Source organism: Ahaetulla prasina, chromosome 7, assembly GCF_028640845.1.
Source record: "Ahaetulla prasina isolate Xishuangbanna chromosome 7, ASM2864084v1, whole genome shotgun sequence".
NCBI lineage: Eukaryota > Metazoa > Chordata > Lepidosauria > Squamata > Colubridae > Ahaetulla > Ahaetulla prasina.
Window position 1 is genome coordinate 6512361 of NC_080545.1, and position 25377 is coordinate 6537737.

Here is a 25377-nt window from a genome sequence, read left to right on the forward strand (position 1 = left end):
GTTCTCCTCCTCCTCCTCCTCCTCCTCCTCCTCCTCCTCCTCCTCCTCCTCCTCCTCCTCTCCACAAGCCCCACTTCCTTCTAGCACTGATGACATTATATAGTTGGGTCATGAAATGTTTGCAAGAATCAAACTCTGAGTACCAAGGACCCTCAGCCCTCCTCCTCCTTTTCCTCCTCCTTCTCCTCCTCCACACAGGACCCATTCCCTTCTAATACTGATGACGTTACCTAGTTGGGTTACGAAACATCTGCAAGACTCAAGCTCAGAAAGTACCAAGGACCCCATAGTTGTCCTTCTCTTCCTCCTTCTCTCCACAAGCTGCATTCCTTCTAGCATTGATGACATTACCTAGTTGGGTCATGAAACGTTTGCAAGAATCTAGTTCAGAGAGTAACAAGGACCCCATAGCCATTGTTCTCCTCCTCCTCCTCCTCCTCCTCCTCCTCCTCCTCCTCCTCCTCCTCTCCACAAGCTCCACTTCCTTCTAGCACTGATGACATTATATAGTTGGGTCATGAAATGTTTGCAAGAATCTAGCTCAGAGAGTAACAAGGACCCCATAGCCATTGTTCTCCTCCTCCTCCTCCTCCTCCTCCTCCTCCTCCTCCCCCTCCTCCTCCTCCTCTCCACAAGCCCCACTTCCTTCTAGCACTGATGACATTATATAGTTGGGTCATGAAATGTTTGCAAGAATCAAACTCTGAGTACCAAGGACCCTCAGTCCTCCTCCTCCTTTTCCTCCTCCTTCTCCTCCTCCACACAGGACCCATTCCCTTCTAATACTGATGACGTTACCTAGTTGGGTTACGAAACATCTGCAAGACTCAAGCTCAGAAAGTACCAAGGACCCCATAGTTGTCCTTCTCTTCCTCCTTCTCTCCACAAGCTGCATTCCCTTCTAGCATTGATGACATTGCCTAGTTGGGTCATGAAACGTTTGCAAGAATAAAGCTCAGAAAGTATCAAGGGCACCACAGTTGTCCTCCTCCTCCTCTCCTTCCTCCTCTTCTTCCTCCTCTCCTTCCTCCTCCTCCTCTCTACAAACACCTTCCCTTTTAGAGCTGATGACATTGACTAGTTGGGTTATGAAACGTCTCCAAGAATCAAGCTCAGAGACTATCAATGGCGCCAGTCGTCCTCCTCCTCTCCTTCCTCCTTCCTCCTCCTCCTCTCCCTCTCCTTCCTCCTCCCCTCCTTCCTCCTCCTCCTCCTCCTCTTTCTCCTCCTCCTCCTCTCTACAAACACACTCCCTTCTAGTGCTGATGACATTGACTAGCTGGGTTATGAAACGTCTCCAAGAATCAAGCTCAGAGAACAGGGCCGTGGTAGCTCAGGCTGTAAGAAGCCTGTTATTAAAACACAGCTGCCTGCAATTACTGCAGGTTCTAGTCCCACCAGGTCCAAGGATGACTCAGCCTTCCACCCTTTATAAGGTAGGTAAAATGAGGACCCAGATTGTTGGGGGGGGGCAATAAGTTGACTTTGTAAATATACAAATAGAATGAGACTATTGCCTTACACACTGTAAGCCGCCCTGAGTCTTCGGAGAAGGGCGGGATATAAATGTAAATAAATAAAATAAAATAAAATACCAAGGACCCCACAGTTGAACTCTGAGCTACAAGTATTCTCTTCTTCCGCTTTCATAGCATTGCTTCATTCATTTAATCGTGTTACCAGCTCCCACATTACGATAGTCCATTATCAACTGCGCCAGCCCCCTTCCCACAACTGCCGCAGCAAAGAAGCAAGTCAAAAAGCCAGGTTCCGAAATTAAATGAGATGTCAAAACATAACAACACAATTCACACAGAACGTTTATTTCTCATCTGCGGAAAGCAGAAAGTTCTATAATAGCCCGAGTGTTTAATCAACGTTTTACAGCATAAAATGTATTATCAGATTAAAATCGAGAGGAGCAAACCCTACAGGAACAGGCAGTTGCAATTATCTTGTCACACACCACAATTTCTGCTAAACCAAGACTTCTGAAGAAAGCAATTTCTCCAGCTAGGCCATGGGCACATAGGTTACCGGTAGCAAATGAATCCTTTTTAAAAACCAAAATAGCATTTTTTTTTCCCCTTTGCAAAACTCTGGTTTTCGCGGTATCCTATATACCTACAGACTTACTTGCATGTGAGCTTATAGTTTTGAATTTTAAATCCATCCTTTAAAAGAGATACAGTCGCATATGGATGGGAACAAAACAATGTTCCAGGAGAGGAAATAATAATCCAAAAAAATTTAACAGTGTGCAGAAATGGACAAGATGACGCTAGAAATCAAAAACATCAAAACATCATCAAAAAAGGACAGCAAAGAATGTTCTTTCTGTGCCAACTCAGTAAGCTCAAACTGCCCAAGGAGCTGCTGATTCAGTTCTACAGAGGAATTATTGAGTCTGTCATTTGCACCTCTATAACTGTCTGGTTCGGTTCTGCAACCCAACAAGAAAAACACAGACTTCAGAGGATCATTAGAACTGCAGAAAAAATAATTGCTACCAACCTGCCTTCCATTGAGGACCTGTATACTGCACGAATCAAGAAGAGGGCCGTGAAAATATTTACAGACTCCTCGCATCCTGGACATAAACTGTTTCAACTCCTACCCTCAAAACGACGCTATAGAGCACTGCACACCAGAACAACTAGACACAAGAACAGTTTTTTCCCGAAGGCCATCACTCTGCTAAACAAATAATTCCATCAACACTGTCAAACTATTTACTGAATCTGCACTACTATTAATCGTTTCATAGTTCCCATCACCAATCTCTTTCCACTTATGACTGTATGACTATAACTTGTTGCTGGCAATCCTTATGATTTATATTGATATATTGACCATCAATTGTGTTGTAAATGTTGTACCTTGATGAACGTATCTTTTCTTTTATGTACACTGAGAGCATATGCACCAAGACAAATTCCTTGTGTGTCCAATCACACTTGGCCAATAAAATTCTATTCTATTCTATTCTATTCAAATAAATCCTTTTTAAAAACCAAAATAGCATTTTTTTTCCCCCTTTGCAAAACTCTGGTTTTCCCGGTATCCTATATACCTACAGACTTACTTGCATGTGAGCTTATAGTTTTGAATTTTAAATCCATCCTTTAAAAGAGATACAGTCGCATATGGATGGGAACAAAACAATGTTCCAGGAGAGGAAATAATAATCCAAAAAAATTTAACAGTGTGCAGAAATGGACAAGATGACGCTAGAAATTAAGGAAAGGGAAGAGTCGGAATACTACGAAGTGTGGAATAAATTATATGATTGGCTAGAAAAAAGAAATCAAAATAATAAACTGGAATGTTAACCTAATTAAGTTAAAATTAGGAAGCGTAAACCACTGAATTGTGTTAACCAGATAAGGACGGATTGGTAAATAGATACCAATATAAATATAAGCATGTAGAGAATGGATTGAATAAGAACAGAGAATATATATCTGTGTCGATATGGCAAGCTGTAAAATAATATATGATGTAATGTTATGTCTGTTATGTGTTTTTAATGTGTTTTTGGTTTTTGTTGTATTTTCCTTTATTTTGTTTTTAAAAGTTAAAAGTTTAACAAAAATTATTTTTAAAAAATAAAATAAAAGGGATTTTTTGGGGGGAGGGTGCTGTAATAGTTGCATATAGAATAGAATAAAATTTTATTGGCCAAGTGTGATTGGACACACAAGGAATTTGTCTTGGTGCATATGCTCTCAGTGTACATAAAAAAAAAGATACGTTCATCAAGGTACAACATTTACAACACAATTGATGGTCAATATATCAATATAAATCATAAGGATTGCCAGCAACAAGTTATAGTCATACAGTCATAAGTGGAAAGAGATTGGCGATGGGAACTATGAAACGATTAATAGTAGTGCAGATTCAGTAAATAGTCTGACAGTGTTGAGGGAATTATTTGTTTAGCAGAGTGATGGCCTTCGGGAAAAAACTCCTCTTGTGTCTAGTTGTTCTGTGTGCAGTGCTCTATAGCGTCGTTTTGAGGGTAGGAGTTGAAACAGTTTATGTCCAGGATGTGAGGGGTCTGTAAATATTTTCACGGCCCTCTTCTTGATTCGTGCAGTATACAGATCCTCAATGGAAGGCAGGTTGGTGGCGATTATTTTTTCTGCAGTTCTAATGATCCTCTGAAGTCTGTGTTTTTCTTGTTGGGTTGCAGAACCGAACCAGACAGTTATAGAGGTGCAAATGACAGACTCAATATGTACGCGTTGCTATTTGGATTTCGAATCCCAGGGCTACTGAAGAAAAATTGTACTTCTAATTCCTTCAGAAAGCTCGAGTTACAGGGATTAAAGGTAGTCCTCGACTTACAACAGTTCATTTAGTGACCGGTCAAAGTTTACAACGGCATTGAAAAGAGTGACTTCGGACCATTTTTCTAACTTATGACCGCTGCAGCATCCCCGTGGTCATGTGATCAAAATTGCTTGGCCGCTGGTTCGTATTTATGACCGTTTTGTCACACTTAACGACCGGTGCAGCCTCCCCGTGATCACGTGATCAAAATTCAAACGCTTGGCAACTGAGTCACATTTATGACGGTCGCAATGTTCCCCGGGGGGGGGGTGTCACGTGATCCCCTTTTGCGACCGTCCGACCATCCGTCAACGGGGAGGCCAAATTCACTTAACGTTACTTAATGTTACTAACTTAACGAGTAGCATGATTTCCTTAACAACTGCGGCAAGGAAAGTCATAAGGTGGGGTAAAAATAAAGTCATTGTTGTTGTTGTAAGTGGGCCAAGACTCTCTTAAGAAATGTTTCATTTAGCAACATAAAATGTTGGGCTCAATTGCGGTCGTGATTTGAGGACTAGCTGTATTAGGGAAGATTCTCTTCGTCTTCTATGAAGGATGAGTCCGGAATCCTATCGCAAAATTACACACACACACACACACACACAAAATCAGGATTGGAACTGAGGAAAATTCTACCCACTAATTACAGAATTCTGGTAATTTGTTGTCTGGTTTCATGTTGCCATTTCTCTCATCCCTTGTTTGTTTGGACTTAGATTCTGATCGGTGCCGTCATTGCGATGGGCTCGGCGGACAGAGATGGCCGCTTACATCCAGGCGACGAATTGGTTTACGTGGACGGCATTCCGGTGGCTGGCAAAACTCACCGCTACGTGATTGATCTCATGCATAACGCCGCTCGGAATGGGCAGGTGAACCTCACGGTGAGAAGAAAAGTGCCACCTATAGGTGAGTTGTGGATTTGCAGGGATGACATTATTTTTTTTTAAGTCAGGTTTTTTTATTTACAGTAGTGGCCAAAATTATGGAAACGTTTTGGGAACAGTGTATTTTTGAGGCTTGATGGTTAATAACACCATTTTTTCGGGGGGAGTTTCAAAAGAATCCTATTCCACTGCTGGAATGGCCTGGGAATAGCCCAGATCTTAACCCAATTGAAAATCTATGGAGCCGGCTACAGAAACCTATTAGTCAGAAGCGACCCAGCAATAAAACCCAGTTAATAGAAGCAATCCTTCAATCTTGGTTTCACATTAGAACAGCTGCAGACCTCAAAGACTTGGTTCACTCCATGGGAAGACGCTGCAAGGCTGTAATTCATGCTAAAGGCTACCCAACTATTAACTGACACGGTGATAATTTTTGTATATCTCGTTTTTTCTATGGTTATAATTTTTGTATATCTTTTTTTTTCTATGGTGATAATTTTTATTTATCTCGTTTTTTCTATGTGTTTCACTTTTCTTCTTTATACTGTAATTGCTATTCTAATAGCAAATCCTTCCTAAAAGTTATGGCATTACGTTCTTGATTAAATTATCTTTCCATTGATATATAATTTTATGGTACTACTCCCAAAAAAGTGGTGTTATTAGCTAGTTTTAGAAAATACACTTTTCTTTAAAAGTTTCCACAATTTTGGCCACTACTGTATATATAAGTATTTTGTATACAGTGTAATGTCCGGGCATTTCATTTTACAAAAGAAAAAAGAAAAATAACCAATATATATAAATGATAATGCACATAGTAATTATAACCATATTTATCATTATTTATGATCATATTAATTATACTAGCATACTTATAATTATGAACAACATTCATATTTTACTTTACACATAATGATCTTTTATCATCTAATTTCTACCTCTTATCTCTAATCATTGATAAAACCTATTCTGCATTCAAGAGTACAACAATTTGTTGTATTAACAACAAATATTTTTTGCTAGGTATAATACCAGTTATATTATATTTTACTTTATTAATTAAACATGAAACTCAGTGAATTGAACATTCAAAAATTCATTGCAAATATTATAATTATTATTGTTGTTGTTGTTGTTGTTGTTGTTATTATTTCTTTTATCCATTAAACATGAAACTCAGTCAACTAAACATTCAAAAATGCATCACAAATACCATTGACTGGTGCTAATGGTTGATCCGGGTTGCTGCCAGCGTCCTAGGTATCAACCAAGTACCTTCTTAAGATGTACGATGTTCCAAGTAGCGCAGTTTTTTGCAGTTCCGCTGGTGTTTTTGCAAGAAGCGGCAATTTGTTGGTGTATCTTATAAAATTCTTGGACATGGTACCAAGTGCCCCGATGACAATGGGTATCACTGTTACATGTTTCATCCATAGCCGTGTAGTTTTGATGGCCAGGTCGCAATGTTTTGTGATTTTTTTTCCAGTTCTTTTTCTTTGACTTTGGCATCTCCTGGTACTGTGATGTCAATAAATTGTACGTTTCAGTTTTCGACAACTGTGATATCTGGCGTGTTGTGTTCCAAGTGACGATCCGTCTGTATTCTAAAATCCCACAAGGTCTTCACCTTCTCATTTTCTGTAACTTTTTCCACTTTATGTTCCCATGACTTTTTGGATACAGGAAAGTCGTATTTTTTACATAATGACCAGTGGATTAATTTAGCAACTCGGTCGTGTCTAGCTTTGTAATAAGTTTGTGCGATTTTGCTGCATTCACATATTAAATGTGAAACAGTTTCGACTTTGTTGTTGCAAAGTTGGCAGTTTGCATTGTCGGTGTATTTATGTATCTTTGCTTTCATTTCATTAGTTTGTAGCACTTGTTCTTGAGCAGCGAGTATTAAACCTTCTGTTTCTTTCTTGAAGGTTATTATTATTATCATTATCATTATCATTATTGGCAAGGGTAGTACCAATAGTAATAGGTGCCTTGGGTCATGGGGGAGCCAGATTTGCTTAACAACCATGTTGCTAACTAAACAACTGCAGTGTTGTGTCTCGCCCACTCCCCCTGCTGCAGCCGGGCCCCTCTTATCTCCTGCCGGACGCTGATAGTGCAGAAGAATGTCCTGGCATGCCTACAGCCCCCAGCCCTGGCACCATGCCCGGACAGGCCGAGCAAGATGAAGGGCCTGACGTGCCTTCAACCCCCAGCCCAGGCAAACGGAGCAACTAAACCCCTCCCCCACAGCATGTGAGCCTGAAGAATGTGAAGCCAGTCATGAGCTAAGATTACCAACAGCTGGAGGCTGGAGGGACCCATGCTTCCGGAGAGTGGAGAGGCGACGTCAGCAAAAGGAAGGGAGGGGCAGGCCGGGATAAATGCTGAGTCATGGAGCCACACCCCATGGCCTATATAAAGGATCTGCTTTCTGGCATTCTCTGAGTCAGGCAAAGTCTAACTTGGATTGCTGAAGTCACTTCCTGGTCTCCTGCCTGCCTTGAGAACTCTGATAGGACTTTGGCAGAGCTGCAGAGGCACGCTTGATACGGATTTCCCCGACCCGGCCGTCAGCGGAGGAGTGGGACACGACATGCAGTGTGATGTGGACATTGGAACTTGATGAGGGTGTTTGCAACATAGATAGGTTTGCAATGATGACTGTATTAAAAAGCAACCAGGTCTGTAATGCCTTAAAGATTAACGCATGGATTCTGCCATCCGTTTTAACGGATTGCTCCCACTGCACATTTCTTTTTGCCGCAACTGGGAAACGCAGCTTTCCTTTCAGACCTTATTACATTAAGCCACTTCTATTTGCAACGCCTTACCTAATGGGGCTTAAAATGGAATTTGCCTTTTTCACAGCTGTCTTGTGGTGACAGAAGGTTTCCGTGCACAATCTACCACGTTGTTCTTTTTTGTCCCCCTTAATAATTCCTAATGTGGAATTTTGTCTTTTTTTTGGTCTCTAAAGGTTGATGTTTTCCTTAATAATAATAATAATAATAATTTAATTTTTATACCGCCCTTCTCCCGAAGGACTCAGGGCGGTGAACAGGCAGATAAAATAATACAATATATTACAATAAAAACACTATTTAAAAAACTTATTCAATATGGCCTAAATTGAAAATACAATACAAAATATAAAATAAACCCCAATAAAATCCATGTTTAAAAACCCTATTTAAGCCAGTCCTGCTCGGAAGAATAGATATGTCTTCAGCTCGCGGCGAAAGGTCCGGAGGTCAGGAAGTTGTCGAAGTCCTGGGGGAAGCTCATTCCAGAGGGTAGGTGCCCCCACAGAGAAGGCTCTCCCCCTGGGGGTCGCCAGCCTACACTGTTTGGCTGACGGCACCCTGAGAAGACCCTCTCTATGGGAGCGTACCAGCCAGTGGGAGGCATGTGATAACAGAAGGCGGTCCCGAAGATATCCCGGTCCTATGCCATGGAGCGCTTTAAAGGTGGTAACCAGCACCTTGAAGTGCACTCGGAAAACCACAGGTAGCCAGTGCAGCCTGTGCAGGATCGGTGTTATATGGGAGCCACGAGTGCTGCATTCTGAACCAACTGAAGTCTCCGAGTGCACCTCAAGGGGAGCCCCATGTAGAGAGCATTGCAGTAGTTGAATTGGTGGTCCCCATAACCGCAGGGATTTTATTTTCTAAGCAGTCAAACTAGGGAAATGCCCTCAACATCAAGAGTGGTTTTGATAGGGAAAACGTTTTTTGGTACAAAGCACGTCTCTTGATAGTTGTTTGCGCTGAGTTGCGTTTGCTGTGTCTGCGGCCGTTCCTTCCGTTTAGAATCTATTCTAGATTCTGTTCTATTCTATTCGTTTAGAATCTATTTAGATCTCATCACAGTAGCGATTATGAATGTCTCATTCTTGCGCCTCATACTCTCTTTGATGATCTTTATAATAAGGTTGGTAAACACGGTGGCTCAGGGGCTAAGATGCTGAGCTTGTCGATCGAAAGGTTGGCAGTTCAGCGGTTCAAATCCCCAGCGCCATGTAATGGGGTGAGTTCCCGTGACTTGTCCCAGCTTCTGCCAACCTAGCAGTTCGAAAGCACATACAAAAAATGCAAGTAGAAAAATAGGGACGACCTTTGATGGGAAGGTAACAGTGTTCCGTGCGCCTTGGGCATTGAGTCATGCCGGCCGCATGACCATGGACAGACCACTGTCTTTGGACAGCGTTGGCTCTTCGACTTTGAAATGGCGATGAGCACTGCCCCCTGGAGTCGGGAACAACTAGCACACATGTGCGAGGGGAACCTTTGAGAATCTCACTTTTATCCAGGGTCTTTGGTGCTCTCTGAGCTTGGGTTTGTTTGTTTTTTTGCAGATGTTTCATTACCCAAACTAGGTAACATTATCAGCCATTATCCTCATTATCATCACTGATGATGTTACTTAGTTTGGGTAATAAATTGTCTGCAACCACCAAGCTCATAGAGCACCAAAGACCTCACCGTCTTCCTCCCCTTCCTCCTCCCATTCCTCCTCCCAAACCGCCCTCCTTTGTAGCACTGATGATGTTACCTAGTTGGGTAATGAAAAGTCCACAAGAAACCAACCAAGCTCAGCGAGCACCAAGGGCCTCTCAGTCCTCCTCCTGCTCCTCATTAATCTCCCTCCTTTGGAACACTGATGATGGTACCTAGTTGGGTAATGAAAAGTCCACAAGAAACCAACCAAGCTCAGAGAGGACCAAGGACCCCTCATGTCAACCCTGAGCTACAAATATTCGCTTTTATTGATTCTTTCAATCAGTACAGAATCTCCACTTAGTCTATTTCTATAAATTTCTCCATTCTCTATTCTGTAAAACAAAACAATACCTTCCTATCTTTTCACAAAGGAGGAGGAGGAGGAGGAGGAGTTTTGAGAGAAAGATGCATTAAGATATTCAATAAATTCATCGGAAGATTCCATATAGTTCGCAAGGTCCTTGGATCCCAAGGATCTTAACTGCAGTGGAAGAGGATGTGAATAAATTTTGTTTTGAGACCTGCTATTCAATCAGAGCAGTCAGTCACTGATAGAGATATTTGTACATTTTTTTTTCTTAATTTACCTTCTAGGCCAGATGATTTATTAACTTTCGCCGCGAGCTGAAGACATATTTATTCTTCCGAGCAGGACTGGCTTAAATAGGGTTTTAAATATGGATTTTATTGGGGTTTATTTTTTCATATTTTGTATTTTAAATTTAGGCTATTTTGAATAAGTTTTTTAAAGAGGGTTTTACTGTAATATATTGTATTATTTTATCTGCCTGTTCACCGCCCTGAGTCCTTCGGGAGAAGGGCGGTATAAAAATTAAATTATTATTATTATTATTATTATTATTATTATTATTATTATTATTATTATTATTATTATTATTATTATTATTATTATCATCTTTCAATTTACCAGTAAATCCGGAGTTTCAGCTCTTGTTTCTGAAGTTTCCTGTTTGACATAATTTGACATGATTTTATCACAGTGTCACGTTTGCAGCTTCTTAGAATTCAATTCCACGGATTGAACGGGGGTTAAAATCAAAATCTAATCTAATAATACAAATACAGAACTATTCACTATTGTCCTCAAAAGTACTTCTGTTGTTATTTTTGCTTTGTTCCTATGCAATTCTTTAGTTGTACGCAATTAATAGCAATTGAGCTTCAGGTTTACTGGAATTAGGATATCAGGATTCTTCTAACGTTCATTTATAAAAGTTTTGCTATCCTTTTTTTTTTTTTTTTGGTATGAATTATTTATATTCTCATTTGGATAAAATCAACAGCACCCTATTGTAATTAGTTTATTTCATATATATTTTCCTGGGCTGGTGACCATTGTCGTCATTCAGTATTAAAAATAAAACAAGAAACTGGTTCTAGCTAAAATGATATAAAATTAATTAAATGAAATGAATCAAGCGAAACTTGATGAACAATGCAACAGCCTGCTTGCCTGCAAGGAGTCTTTTTGTGTTGTTTCTCCCCAAGTGAGCATAGATACGCAGCTTCTGCTAATTAAATTAGTTTCAATTAATTTGTTCCCTTGTTTTCAATTAAATATTACTAATTTTAGCTGGATCAAGGCCATTTAACTCCCTCATGCAGAAGCAGGGAAGGGGGAAAATATCTTTTCTGCATACTGTATGTCCCAAAGGTGCTTTTTCAGGAAGCAACTGGACTTTCTTGTTTTTTTCTTTGAAGATGTTTTGCTTCTCATCCAAGAAGATTCTTCAGTTCTGACAGGATTCACTATTGTTTTAGTTGTCCTTCCTGTTGTGACCTAGGCCCAAGTAGTTATGACCAGACACAATCCGTCCTAAACAAACATATTCTATTAGAACAGCTGAAAATTACTTCATTCTCGGCTTAGTCCAAATTATGTCCAAAACAAAGTCCCTCAGAAAAAGTCCTTCGGCCTTATCACAAATCTTTGTCCTCTTTCGCACCCTGCCAAAGGCTTTACTTGGCAAGAACCCCAGGAAGTTCAGAAACAGGAGACGAGGAAAAGAAACAATTGTCTTCGTCTCCTGACAAGAACAAGAAAGAACAAGAAAGAGCTGTTGCTGCTCTTTTAAGCTTTAAGAGAGGGGCCAATCATCTCCTGGCCTTACTCCCGAGTCGTCCTTTTTGCTTTAGTTGCTCTTGCCTTCTGGCAGCTCTTCGCATGTATGTACTAGGAACATGCTCCTCCTCTTCCTCTGCCTCTCTGTTGTCCGCCTCTGGAGGCTCCGGAGTCTGTGCATCGCTCCCAGATGGCCCTGGCCCCACCTCTGCCTCTGACACAGAGCTCACATCCGGGCTTTCCCCTGACTCCAGAACTGACCCATTGTCCTACCCAGCCTCCTCACTGTCTGACTCTGCTGCCAGCTCTGCAGGCTTCTGGCGGACCACGACACTTCGAATTTTTTTCCCAAAGTCTCAACATCTTTTTTTTTGTAATCTGGTGACCAAAACTGGATGCAATATTCCAGTTGTGGCCTTACTAAGGGTTTATAAAGCAGTAGTAAAACTTCACGTGATTTTTTATTTATTTATTTATTTATTTTATTTATTTATCATATTTGTATACCGCCCTATCTCCCTAGGGACTCAGGGCGGTTCACAGGCGAATAAAAAGGTACATATAGATACAGAGTAAAATAACAGTTAAAAAGCTTATTCTACATGGCCCAATTTTTTTAAAAACAATATAAATAATAAAACCCATTAAAACCAATATAAAATTTAAAATCTAATCCAGTCCTGCACAGATGAATAGATGTGTTTTAAGCTCGCGACGGAAGGTTCGGAGGTCCGGAAGTTGACGAAGTCCTGGGGGGAGTTCGTTCCAGAGGGTGGGAGCCCCCACAGAGAAGGCCCTTCCCCTGGGTGTCGCCAGACGACACTGCCTAGCTGACGGCACCCTGAGGAGTCCCTCTCTGTGAGAGCGCACGCGTCGGTGAGAGGTATTCGGTCGCAGCAGGCGGTCCCGTAAATAGCCCGGCCCTATGCCATGGAGCGCTTTAAAGGTGGTTACCTTTTTGATTCTATGCCTCTGTTTATACAACCAATTACCTTTTTTGGCTGCTGCCGCACACAGCTGGCTCATATTTATTTTATTATTTATTTTGTCTTATTATTTATTAGTTTGTCAAACATGTACAAGATGGCAGGTGTAAGTAGGAACATTGACATGAACGAAGGAAATGAATACAAATAAATTGGGACACTAGGACAGAGAACCGGTAGTAAAAATTCTGACTGGCCCCGCCCCCATCTATTCTCTGCCTCCCGAGTCCCAGCTGATTGGGAGGAAATGGGGATTTTGCAGTAACCGTCCCCTGGAGTGGGGAGGGAATGGAGATTTTACAGTATCCTTCCTCTGTGATGCCCACCAAGCCACGCCCACCAAGTCATGCCACACCCATCAAGCCACACCCACAGAACCGGTAGTAAAAGAATTTGAAACCCACCACTGGTCAGAACCTGCTGGATTTCACCCCTGGTCTGGGGGAGATCAAAGGAAAGCCACTGGCTCCCTTCCCACAAGACAAGCCCACCTCCCCAATCTCCCCCCCCAAATAAATCACTTTTAATTAACATAATAACAGTACTATCAAATTTGGAGTGGTTTACCTTGAGTTTCTATCGGTTGTTTCTCCGTGTATTATTGTGGTTGAAGCTGAAGAAGTCATTGACAGGTAAGAGGTTCTAGCAGACAATTTTGTGTACTGTGCTTAGATCGGACCTCAGGCAGCGCAGTTCCAGATTGTCCAAGCCCAAAATTTCAAGCCTGGTGGCGTAAGGTACTAAGACTCCAAGATCCCTCTCACAGTTACTGTTTTTAAACCAGGTTTTACCTAATCTGTACTTGAACCTTTGGTTTTTCCTACCTCGGTGTAAAACCTTGCTTTTTTTTCCTTGCTCTCAGTCGCTGCGGATATGACTGACTGGTTAATACAACAAGTGTCTTGCTCCAAACACATGACAATAAATGCAACAGTATTGATTCTTACAAGAATATGCAATCGTTGACAGGTTGGCTCTTAGTTGGCTGCCATCTGCTTGCTGTCCAATAAATAATGGGATCATCTTTGATCTTTCAATTCAGATAAAATCAAACGCGGCACGGATTATTACTTTTCCACGAGAAGCAAAAACCTTCCAGTTGAAAAATCTTTCTCGAGGCAATTATTGATTCCTGGAAGTGTCTTTTCAAGCAGCCCTTCAATAGAAAGGGATTAACGCCCAAAGGAAAGAAAGAAATCCTTCCGAACAATGATTACGTCGCTACGTTTGGAACGTGGAAAGTAAAACTTAACGGAATCCAAGTCAAAACTAAGCGCCACAGTCAGCGACGAGAAAAATCCTATTTTCTGACTGTCGTGATTCGGAAGGCCAGATGATGTTTAGGTCACTGTGGGTGCAACAGGAAGGAATTACTGGCAGCTGTCTCCACCGCAAATCAACAAAACAGTTTCCCATTAACGGGAAAAATTATAAACAGGTTTTATATTGCTGTGGGATTTCTGTCTTACATCAAAAATCTATTCGTTTGATGGAAGGACCGAAGGCTGGTCAGGGTCAAATTTCTGATTGCGGGCAGTCAGCCTGCAATACTGCATTCTCACCACTCTACCATCAGGAGAGAGAATGGGAAAGGGAATAAGAGAGGAAGGAAGGAAGGAAGGAAGGAAGGAAGGAAGGAAGGAAGGAAGGAAGGAAAGGAAGGAAGGAAGGAAGGGCAATAGTTCTTAGACTTATATACCGTTTCGCAGTGCTTTTACAGCCCTCTAAGCAGTTTACAGAGTCAGCATGTTGCCCCCAATAATCTGGCTCCTCATTTTACCAACCTCGGAAGGAAAGAAGGCTGAGTCAACCTTGAGCTGGTCAGGATCCAACTCCTGGCAGTGGGAAGAATTAACTTGCAATACCTGGTGGCACAATTCTAACACTGTGCCACCTGGAAGGAGAGTGAGAAAGGGAATGAGAAAGGAAGGAGGGAAGGGGGGAAGAAGAGAGGGAGGGAGGGAGGGAGGGATGGAAGAGTAGCAATAGTACTTAGACTTATATACCAACCTCAGAATGATGGAAGGCTGAATTAACTTTGAGTCGATCAGGATCGAACTCCTGGCAGTGGGAATACAGAGTTAGCCTGCAATGCTGCGTTCTAACCACTGTGCCACCACGGAATTTTTATTTATTTATTATTTATTTTATTTGACACAACATTATATATAAGCATAAGCATGAAATAGCTATACGATATATAAGCATATATATAACCACAAGTATGTAAAAACTATATGAAATTGTATACAATCAAAGGGAACATTAGGACAGGAACAGTAGGCACGTTCGTGCTCTTATGCACGCCCCTTACAGACCTCTTAGGAATGGGGTGAGGTCAATAGTAGATAGTTTTTGGTTAAAGCTTTGGGGATTTTGAGAAGAGACCACAGAGTCAGGTAGTGCATTCCAGGTATTAACAACTCTGTTTCTGAAGTCATATTTTCTGCAATCAAGATTGGAGCGGTTCACATTAAGCTTAAATCTATTGTGTGCTTGTGTATTGTTGTGATTGAAGCTGAAGTAGTCTTCAACAGGAAGGACATTGTAACAGATGATTCTATGAGTTAAGCTCAGGTCATGTTGAAGGCGGCAGAGTTCTGAATTTTCTAAACCCAGGATTTCAGGTCTGGTGGCATAAGGTATTTTGTTGCGATCAGAGGAGTGGAGAACTCTTCTTGTAAAATATTTCTGGTCACGTTCAATTGTATTAATGTCCGAAATGAGGTATGGGTTCCAGACAGGCGAGCTGTATTCAAGAATTGGTCTAGCAAATGTTTTATATGCTCTGTTTAGTAGCGTAGAGTTTCTGGAGAAGACGCTACGCAAGATTAAGTTTACAACTCTTAATGCCTTTTTTTGCAATGTAGTTGCAGTGAGCTTTGGCACTTAGATCATTGGATATGAAAACTCCAAAGTCTTTAACGGGGTGGGGGTCATCTATAAGGTAGTGTCCATCGAGCTTCTGCTCAATGTGTTTCTTTTTCTTTCTTTTTTTCCCTTCAGGAGAACCGTGTCCAGAGAACGGCCGAAGCCCAGGCTCTGTGTCCACCCACCACAGTTCCCCCAGAAGCGACTACGCTACGTACGCCAACAGCAATCACGTTGTCTCCAGCAACAACGCAACGCCGCCCGAGAGCTTCCCTTCGCACAGCCTGCCAACCAGCGACGTCATCATCCATCGAAAAGAAAACGAAGGGTTTGGATTCGTTATCATTAGCTCCTTAAACAGGCCCGAATCTGGGTCGACGATGGGTAAGTTAAAATCTTCTGTCCGGCCTTGTTTGTATGAGCCCTGTATTAAACACCCTGAACAAGCTATCCCAAAGGTGCATTTTTTTCAAGAGGCAACTGGACTTTTGGGTTTTTCTTTTGAAGACGTTTCACTTCTCATCCAAGAAGCTTCTTCAGCGTTGACTGAATGGTGGGGAATGGAAGGATTTATACTCCTTGCAGACAGCTGGTCATTTGCATCTTTTTAGAGAGTTCTTGAGGCCACTTGGAAGTTTGTCAGTGTCCTCAGGATCACCTGAGTAGTGCAAATGAGTATGGATTGAGGACACCCAAGCCTCCAAGTGGTCTCAACGACTCTCTAAAAGGATGCAGATGACCAGCTGACTGTGTTGTGGTCCGTCAGCAGCCTACGAAGCTGGCAACGGAGTCAGACAGCGATGAGGCTGAGGTGAGGCCAGGGCCATCGGGAAGTGAGGTGTGAACTCCAGAGCCTCCAGAGACTGATAGTAGTGAGGCAGAGGAACAGGAGGAGCCTGTTCCTAATGCATGCATGAGAAGAGCTGCCAGAAGGCAAGAGCAGCTCAAGCAGAGAGGATGACTCGGGAGTAGGGCCAAGAGATGACTGCCCCCCTCCCCCCCTTAAGGCTTAAAAGAGACCAGCATTGGTGTTTCAGCTTTGCCAGAAACCAATGTTGGTATCTGCTGCTTCGTCTTCTGCTTTGTCGACATCTTTGTTTTTGTGGCTTCTGGACGATTGCCTAGTTGGACCAAGGTTTGTGAGATAACTGAGGAATTTGTGTTGGGAGGCATTTGTTTTACTTTGAGTTGCTGGGAATGAAGTAATAAAGCACCTGAGGGTAGAACAAGAAGCAATGGGTGGAAACTGATCAAAGAAAGAAGCAACTTAGAACTAAGGAGAAATTTCCTGACAGTTAGAACAATTAATCAGTGGAACGACTTGCCTGGAGAAGTTGTGAATGCTCCAACACTGGAAATTTTTAAGAAAATGTTGGATAACCATCTGACTGAGATGGTGTAGGGTTTCCTGCCTGGGCGGGGGGTTGGACTAGAAGGCCTCCAAGGTCCCTTCCAACTCTGTGGTTATATTATAATTCCCAGCTGTTCGAATAAAGTTTGTTTGTTTTTTCCACGGACTAAGTTTATTCCTACATATTTGGGCCTGGGTCACAACAGTCTGGAGTATAAATCCTTCCATTCCCCACAATCCAATCTGAGGAAACAGACAAACTTCCAAATGGCCTCAACGACTCTCTAAAAGGATGCAAATGACCAGCTGTCTGGAGTATAAATCCTTCCATTCCCCACCATCCAATCAGAGCTGAAGAAGCTTCTTGGATGGGAAGCAAAACATCTTCAAAGAAAAACCAGAAAGTCCAGCTGCTTCTGGAAAAAGCACCTTTGGGACAACCATGACCTGGGTGACTGAGAACCTCCATAGACACCCGAACAAGCTATTTTGCTAGCAACAATAATTGAGGACTATTTAACTGTAGAGTTCAGCATTGAATCTCTCTCTTGTTGTTCTTGAAATCCGTAAGACCGACTATTTCACCTGGTTTAGCTAAATGTCTACGGAGACTCTCAGTCATCCAGGTCATGGATGTCCCAAAGGTGGTAGTGTTTGTTTGTTTTTCAAAAGACAACTAGACTTTCTGGTTTTTCCTTGAAGACGCTTCGCTTCTCATCCAAGAAGCTTCTTCAATTCTGCCAGAAGTTCTATCAGAAGTGAAGGAGCTCCTTGGATGAGCAGCGAAACATCTTCAAGGAAAAACCAGGCCTCTCGGTACTTGAGAGATTGCCACAAAGAGGACGGGGGTCAACTTATTTTCCAAAGCACCAGACGGCAGTTATGAATTCTTCATCACTGGAAGGTTTTTAAGTAGAGACTGTAAAGTCACTTGTCAGAAGTGAAGAAGCTTCTTGGACGAGAAGTGAAATGTCTTCAAGAAAAAAAAAAGGTGAAGGATCAATGTACAGGAATGATTGAAGATATGTAATTAAAAAATAGAAATAATTTGAAATGAAATCGGGGCTGCTCAGCTGCCATTTCAGAAGGGAATGGAAAGGGAGAGAGGAGTAGAGAGAGTGAAGGAAGAAAGTAGGTAGGAAAAGAGAGAGGTAGAAGAGGGGGAAAGGAGAGGAAGAAGAAAGGGGAAAGAGAGAGGGTTAGAAAGGGTGGAAGAAGAGAAGAGTGGAAAGGAGAGGAAGAAGAAAGGGGAAAGAGAGAGGGTTAGAAAGGGTGGAAGAAGAGAAGAGTGGGAAAGGAGGAGAGGAAGTAGAAAAGCAAAGGAGAGGAAGGATGAAGAAAGTAGAAGAAGGTAGAGAAGGGAGGAGGAAAGGTCAGGTTAAGGAAGGAAGTGGTAGCTGGGCAGGCCCGAATAAGTAACAAATGAAAGTTAATGATTAATGTTGAATAAGAGACTGTACATTGAATAGGTTGTTGGAAGATGGAAATAAAACTTTTTTTATTAAAAAAAAAAAAAGGAAAAAAAAGTCCAGTTGTGTTTTGAATAAGCACCATTGAGGGCCATTTCCCTGTTTCAAAGTTGGTGAGAACCAAACACATAAGATTTAAAGAGTTCCCTATTCAACCTCTAAAGAAAAGAATTATTAAGCCTTCACGTCTATCCAGCAGAACGTAAAAGAACCAGTTTCGGGGTTTTTTGCAGCCTCCCTCAGATTCAGAAATGCGAAAAATTTCAGGCAGCGTAAACTGCGCTACCGGTGGATCCTCCTTAACATCCCGTATTTCTAGTGCTGTTTTTGGAAAAGAGAGTCCCGTTAAATTACTCCTGTTGAATTACCTTATATTTATTTATTTATTTTGCAATTTGCGCGCAAACACGCCGCTTATGACAAACGTTTTTCTAATGGGGGAGGGAGGGGGGAAAGAGTCGTGAATTCATCGTGGGGACAGACTCTGCCAGTCGTTCACCCTCTGGGCTAAAGGGATAATCTGCCGGATAAATTCACACGGCCTTAAATTGCAGCAGGAATGGCTCCCCTTGGAAGAGGATGAAGAGAAATTAGAGAGGTGTCTTCCAATTGTCTTCTAAAATGGCCTAGAACCAGCGGTGGGATTCAGATAATTGAACAACCGGTTCTCTGCCCTAATGACTAGCTGGGTGGGCGTGGCCAGGGTGGGCGTGGCCAGTGTGTGTGACAGGCAGCACTCAGCCTCCTGGAACCCCCCTGGGAGCAAAAACGGGCCACGGGAGGATGCACCGCCCCCCTGTGCCTTGTTTTGGGCCTAACAGGCCTCCCTGAAGCCTCCTGGGAGTGAAAACAGGCCGCAGGGGGGCGTGCTGCACCCACCGCACCCCGTTTTGGGCCTAGTAGGCCTCCCTGCACTTACCGGGGAGCCAAAATTGGGCGCGTGTGGACTCCTGGAAGGGGCGGGGAGGGGAGCAGAGGTGCGTTTCAGCAGGTTCTGACCAGTTCTAGAGAATCGGTAGTGGAAATTTGGAGTAGTTCGGTGAACCGGTAGTAAAAATTCTGACTGGCCCCATCACCCATCTATTCTCTGCCTCCCAAGTCCCAGCTGATTGGGAGGAAATGGGGATTTTGCAGCAACCTTCCCCGGTCACGCCCACCAAGCCACGCCCACCAAGCCATGCCACACCCATCAAGCCACACCCACAGAACCGGTACCAAAAAATTTTGAAATCCACCACTGGAAGGGAGGGGCAGGGCCAGCCGGCAATTTAACTACCGGTTCGCCCAAACCAGCTCGAACCGGCTGAATCCCACCACTGCATAGAACGTAGAATACTAGGGTTAGAAGGGACCTTGGAGGTCTTCTACTCCAACCCCCTGCTCAAGCAGGGAGATGCTATAGCATTTTGGGCAAATGGCTAGCTGTCCAGTCTCTTCGGCATGCAGGAGATGAAGCTTAAAGATCCGTTTCCGAGAATATGTTTTGTACGACCTGTTGACGTTCATACATGAAGGTGTGCTTGGATTTCCTTATAGAAACTTCCCGTGGGTTTTGTTTGTTTGTTTGCAGTTCCCTTGATGCAAGATTGATGTTTTGAGAATTTAGTGGGATCCAGAGTCATTCTCAGCCTTACATACCAGAAGATCCAGGCTGGAAGACGTCACTGGATACAATCAAGAGAAAGCTAAGTGAGCTTATGTTCAGTTGAAATCAATGAGAATTAAGTTCAGAAATAAGCACTTAAGCCCCATTGATTTCATAGTTAACTTTCTCTGGATTGTGCCCACTGTATTTCAGTGTTCTCCTCATATGTCCATCTGTGGTGGAGGCTTTCTAGGTGATTGTTTTCGTATTAAAACTAGCACTATTTGCCGTACTTACCTCTGGATTGACAAGGACTATGTGATTGTTTCAGGTCAGCTTTGGCCAAGGGGTGCAAAATATTAGCCAACTAGCCATCTGCTCACTTTTGAATAGCTACTCTCTCCCCAATGAATGAAATGGGAAGAGGGAGGGATGGGGAGAGGGAGGGAGGGAGACTTATAGATTAAGGAGATAGATAGATGGATAGATAGGTAGGTAGGTAGGTAGGTAGATAGATAGATAGATAGATAGATAGATAGATAGATAGATAGATAGATAGATAGATAGATAGATAGATAGATAGATAGATGAGAGAGAGAGACAGACAGAGAGAGACGGAGAGATAGAGAGATATTGATATAGAAAGATAAAGAAGAATAGATAGATAGATAGATAGATAGATAGATAGATAGATAGATAGATAGATAGATAGATAGATAGATAGACAGACAGATGATAGAGAGAGAGAGATGATAGCGATAGATAGATAGATAGAGAGATAGATAGATAGAGATAGATAGATATAGACAGACAGACAGATGATAGAGAGAGAGATGATAGCGATAGATAGATAGATAGATAGATAGATAGATAGATAGATAGATAGATAGATAGATAGATAGATAGATAGATATGAGAGAAACAGACAGACAGACAGATGATTGATAGCTAGAGACAGATGACAGCTAGCTAGAGATATAGATAGATGATATCTATATAGACATCTATATAGATATAGATAGATAGATGCTATATATTTTGTTTGACATTATTTTTTTTCTTTAACCAAATTATTGTCTGAAAAAGCAAGCACTGGTTTGCATTTTTGCCTCTCTCTAGTGCAGTCACTTTCAATCAAACTTAGGTCAGCTCTTGTCCTGCAGGAAAAAGGGACTGGAAAACTTTCACTCTGAAATTCTCTTTTTGCAGTGCATCTCTAGAAAACGCCTCAATTAACTTGTGGGGAGCCCCTCTGTGCAAATACTTCTTTGCAGAGTTCCATTGGGGTGAGCCGGGAGTATCCCTAAAAAACAGGGGTTTCCACGCACAGAAACACCTGTGCACCCTTAACCAATCGTGGGAACGCAGTCTTTTCTTTAATCGTATTTGATATACAACTGCTTTGCCATAGTTCAGGAGGTCCAGGTTTGGTCCTGTTTCTTCCTTTTCTGCCCATTTAATTATTCAAAATTTTGGGAGAGAAAATTAGGGGCCAGCCAGCAATTGAATTACTGGATGAATCCCATTACTGAAGCAGACAGCCTGTTGTGTCTGCACCCCCCCAAGCTGGGCCCCCTGCCAGAAAGTGACTCAGAAAGTGAGGGGGAAAGGCCATCAGGACTTACCCCTGGAGCACTGGCTCCTCTGGCTCAGCTCCAGGAGCCAGAGGCAGGCCAGGTGGAGGAGATAACGAGGCCTCCGTCCCCTGACTCTCCCCCCCAGGCCACGCCTCCAGACCCGGCTGATGGCAATCAGGCCTGGCTAGATCCCAGGTTTCGGAGATACGAGAAGCAGCTACAACAAAGGAAGGGGTGAGGCAGGCCTAGAGAGTGCTGAGTCACGGAGCCATACCCCACAGAGTATAAAAGCAGCCCTGGCTGCTCTTCTGCTCCGTGACGAGCAAAAATTGAGCTGAACTCTTTGACTCGTGGAGAACTGAGCTGAACATTCGGCCTGGATTGCTGACTTCCTGGTTGCCCGGCAACCCCAAGATAAGGGAGACTTTGGCAGGCAGCTGCAGATTCCCTGCCAGGACTGATAGCAGCCGTGAACTCAATTACTTGCTCGTTTAGCCAGCTCGCGTGGCTGAGGCCGGGAAGGGACAGAACACAGCCCTTCTCTGCTTTCGGTAAATAAATCTCTGTTGATGGATGAGGCCACTCCCAGAGGATTCTTTGGGTTTAAAAAATTAAGCAGCAAAACCGCCTGCACGTTCGATGCACTTTCTGTCAAAGTGAATAGATGTGCAAAACGGCAAACGGGGAAAGGAGAAGCACAAGAATCCGTTCACATATGCTGGAAGTAGCCATCTCTCGCTGTTGCAGAGTTCTATAAATGTAAGCTGGGTTTAGCCTCAAGTCATTTCTTTAGCAGTGATGCAAAGCGGTAGCTCAGCTGCCATTATCCAGGACTTTCTTATACATTGAATTTAAAAGCCCATTGCCGAGGCCACCTGCAGAATCCATCACTGTGACCAAAACGCTAGCAGTAGCAATAGCACTTAGACTTACAGTAGTGGCCAAAATTGTGGAAACCTTTTTCTAAAACTGCACTTTAGAAAAGTGTACTTTCTAAAACTAGCTAATAACACTGCTTTGTGGGGTGGGGGGAGGGAATAGTACCGTAAAAATTATATATCCATGGAAAGATAATTTAATCAAGAATGTAATGCCGTAACTTTTAGGAAGGATTTGCTATTAGAATAGCAGTTACAGTATAAAGAAGAAAAGTGAAACAAGTAGAAAAAAATGAGATATACCAAAATGATCACCATAGAAAAAACAAGATATGCAAAAATGATCACCACATCAGTTAATACTTAGTTGGGTAACCTTTAGCATGAATTACGGCCTTACAACGTCTTCCCATGGAGTGAGCCAAGTCTTTTAGTTCTGCAGCTGTTCTAATGTGAAACCAAGATTGAAGGATTGATTCTATTAACTGGGTTTTATTGCTGGGTCGCTTCTGACTAACAAGTTTCTTTAATTGGCTCCATAGATTGTCAATTGGGTGAAAGTCTGGGCTATTCTCAGGCCATTCCAGCAGTGGAATAGGATTCTCTTGAAACTCCCCCCAAAAAAAGTGGTGTTATTAGCCATCAAACCTCAAAAATACACTTTTTCCAAAAGGTTTTAACAATTTGGCCACTACCGTATATACTGCTTCACTGTGCTTGTACAGCCGTCTCTAAGCGGTTTACAGAGTCAGTATATTGCCGCCAACAATCTGGGTCTTCGTTTTATCGACTTCGGAAGGATGGAAGGTTGAGTCAACCATTCAGTCGGTCAGGATCGAACTGCTGGAACTGGGCAGAGTTAACCTGCAATACTGCATTCTAACCACTGGGAAGGGAAAGGAAGGGAAGGGAAGGGAAGGGAAGGGAAGGGAAGGGAGGAAGGGAGGAAGGAAGGAAGGAAGGAAGGAAGGAAGGAAGGAAGGAAGGAAGGAAGGAAGGAAGGAAGGAAGGAAAGGAAGGAAGGGCAATAGCACTTAGACTTATATACCACTTCACAGCGCTTTACAGCCCTCTCTAAGCGGTTTTACAGAGTCAGCATATTGCCCCGAAGAATCTGGGTCCTCATTTTACCCACCATGGAAGGACGGAAGGCTGAGTTAACTTTGAGCCTGGTGAGATTTGAACTGCCAAATTGCAGTCAGCTGGCAGTCAGCAGAAGTAGCCTGCAGTACTGCATTCTAACCACTGCGCCACCGTGGGTCATAATGGATTTTGGGTGACATTGGACCGTCCTAATGTGACAAAGCACACACACACACACACACACACACACGAGCAGATTATTGATCGGGTCATCCAGCTTCCAATATTTGGTCTTCCTTTTGTCCTGCAGAAACTTCTGCTCGTGAGTGCTACTTATCAATTGACATTTTGGGTGGCCAAATTGAAGGGTTTACGGCTGGTCCTCGACTTACGATCGCAAGTGAGCCCGAAATTTCTGCCGCTGGGCGTGACGATGTTAAGCGAGCTTTGTTCCATTCTACGGCTTTTCTTGCCAGGTGTTGGGGAGGGAACCCCTGATGTCCTAAGTGAGGACCGTGCTCGTTCAGTGAATCTGGCTTTTCCGTTGAGTTTGGGCTTTCTTCTTTTTCTTTAGAAGACGTTTCACTTCTCATCCAAGGAGCTTCTTCAGTTCTGACTGGATGGTGGGGGAATGGAAGGATTTATACTCCTTGCAGGCAGCTGGTCATTTGCATCCTTTTAGAGAGTCGTTGAGACCACTTGGAGGTTTATCTATGTCATCAGGTGTCCTCAAGGACTCGCTAAAAGGATGCAAATGACCAGCTGTCTGCAAGGAATATAAATCTTTCCATTTCCTCACCATCCAGTCAGAGCTGAAGAAGCTTCTTGGATGAGAAGCGAAACGTCTTCAAAGAAAAACCAGAAAGTCCAGTTGCCTCTTGAAAAAAAAACCTTGTGAGACAACCATGACCTGGATGACTGAGAATCTCCATAGTCATAAATAATGTTTTTCGGTGCCCTTGTAATTTCAAATGGTCACTAAATGAATGTTGTAAGTCAATGACTACCTGTATATTATGGATGCCATTGCTGGACTGGCCACAAACTGCATTTTATTATACTTTTTTTAATAGCTGGTTGTAGAAATTGGAAATCCCTGTTAGTTGTAGAAGTCAGATTCATCAGCTTTGAACTTGTGCAAAGATCAGTTGCTGGAATTGGGTATATCTAGCTTAATGAAAAAAAGGACTAGGGGAGACATGATAGCAGTCTTCCAATATCTCAGGGGCTGCCCTAAAGAAGAGGGAGTCAAGCTATTCTCCAAAGGACCTGAGGGCAGGACAAGAAGTAAAGGATGGAAACTTATCAAGGAGAGAAGCAACCTAGAACTAAGGAGGAATTTCCTGACAGTGAGAACAATTAATCAGTGGAACAACTTACCTCCAGAAGCTGCGAATGCTCCAACACTGGAAGTTTTTAAGAAGATGTTGGATAACCATTTGTCTGAAGTGGTGTAGGGTTTCCTGCCTAAGCAGGGGGTTGGACTAGAAGACCTCCAAGGTCCCTTCCAACTCTGTTATTCTATTCTATTCTGTTCTATTCCATTCCATTCCATTCCATTCCATTCTATTCCTATTCCTATTCCTATTCCTATTCTATTCTATTCTATTCTATTATTCCATTCCATTCTGTTCTGTTCTATTCTTTTCTATTTTATTCTCCAAAGCACAAGAAGCAATGGATGGAAACTAATCAAGGAGAAATCCAAACTAGAACAAATAAAAAATTTCTTGACAGAACAATTCATCGGTGGAACAA

The 25377-nt window shown here is 42.6% G+C and overlaps 1 protein-coding gene across 13 annotated transcripts in view; it reads left to right on the forward strand.

The window, feature by feature from the left end:
• Positions 1–25377, forward strand: part of MAGI2 (membrane associated guanylate kinase, WW and PDZ domain containing 2) — a 755967-nt gene that overhangs the window by 668204 nt on the left and 62386 nt on the right. For all 13 annotated transcript variants that reach the window (XM_058190302.1, XM_058190300.1, XM_058190301.1 and 10 more), the window contains 2 exons: positions 5058–5250; positions 15812–16060. In XM_058190302.1, coding sequence (XP_058046285.1) covers positions 5058–5250; positions 15812–16060 — 442 coding nt within the window. The remainder of the gene's footprint in view (positions 1–5057; positions 5251–15811; positions 16061–25377) is intronic.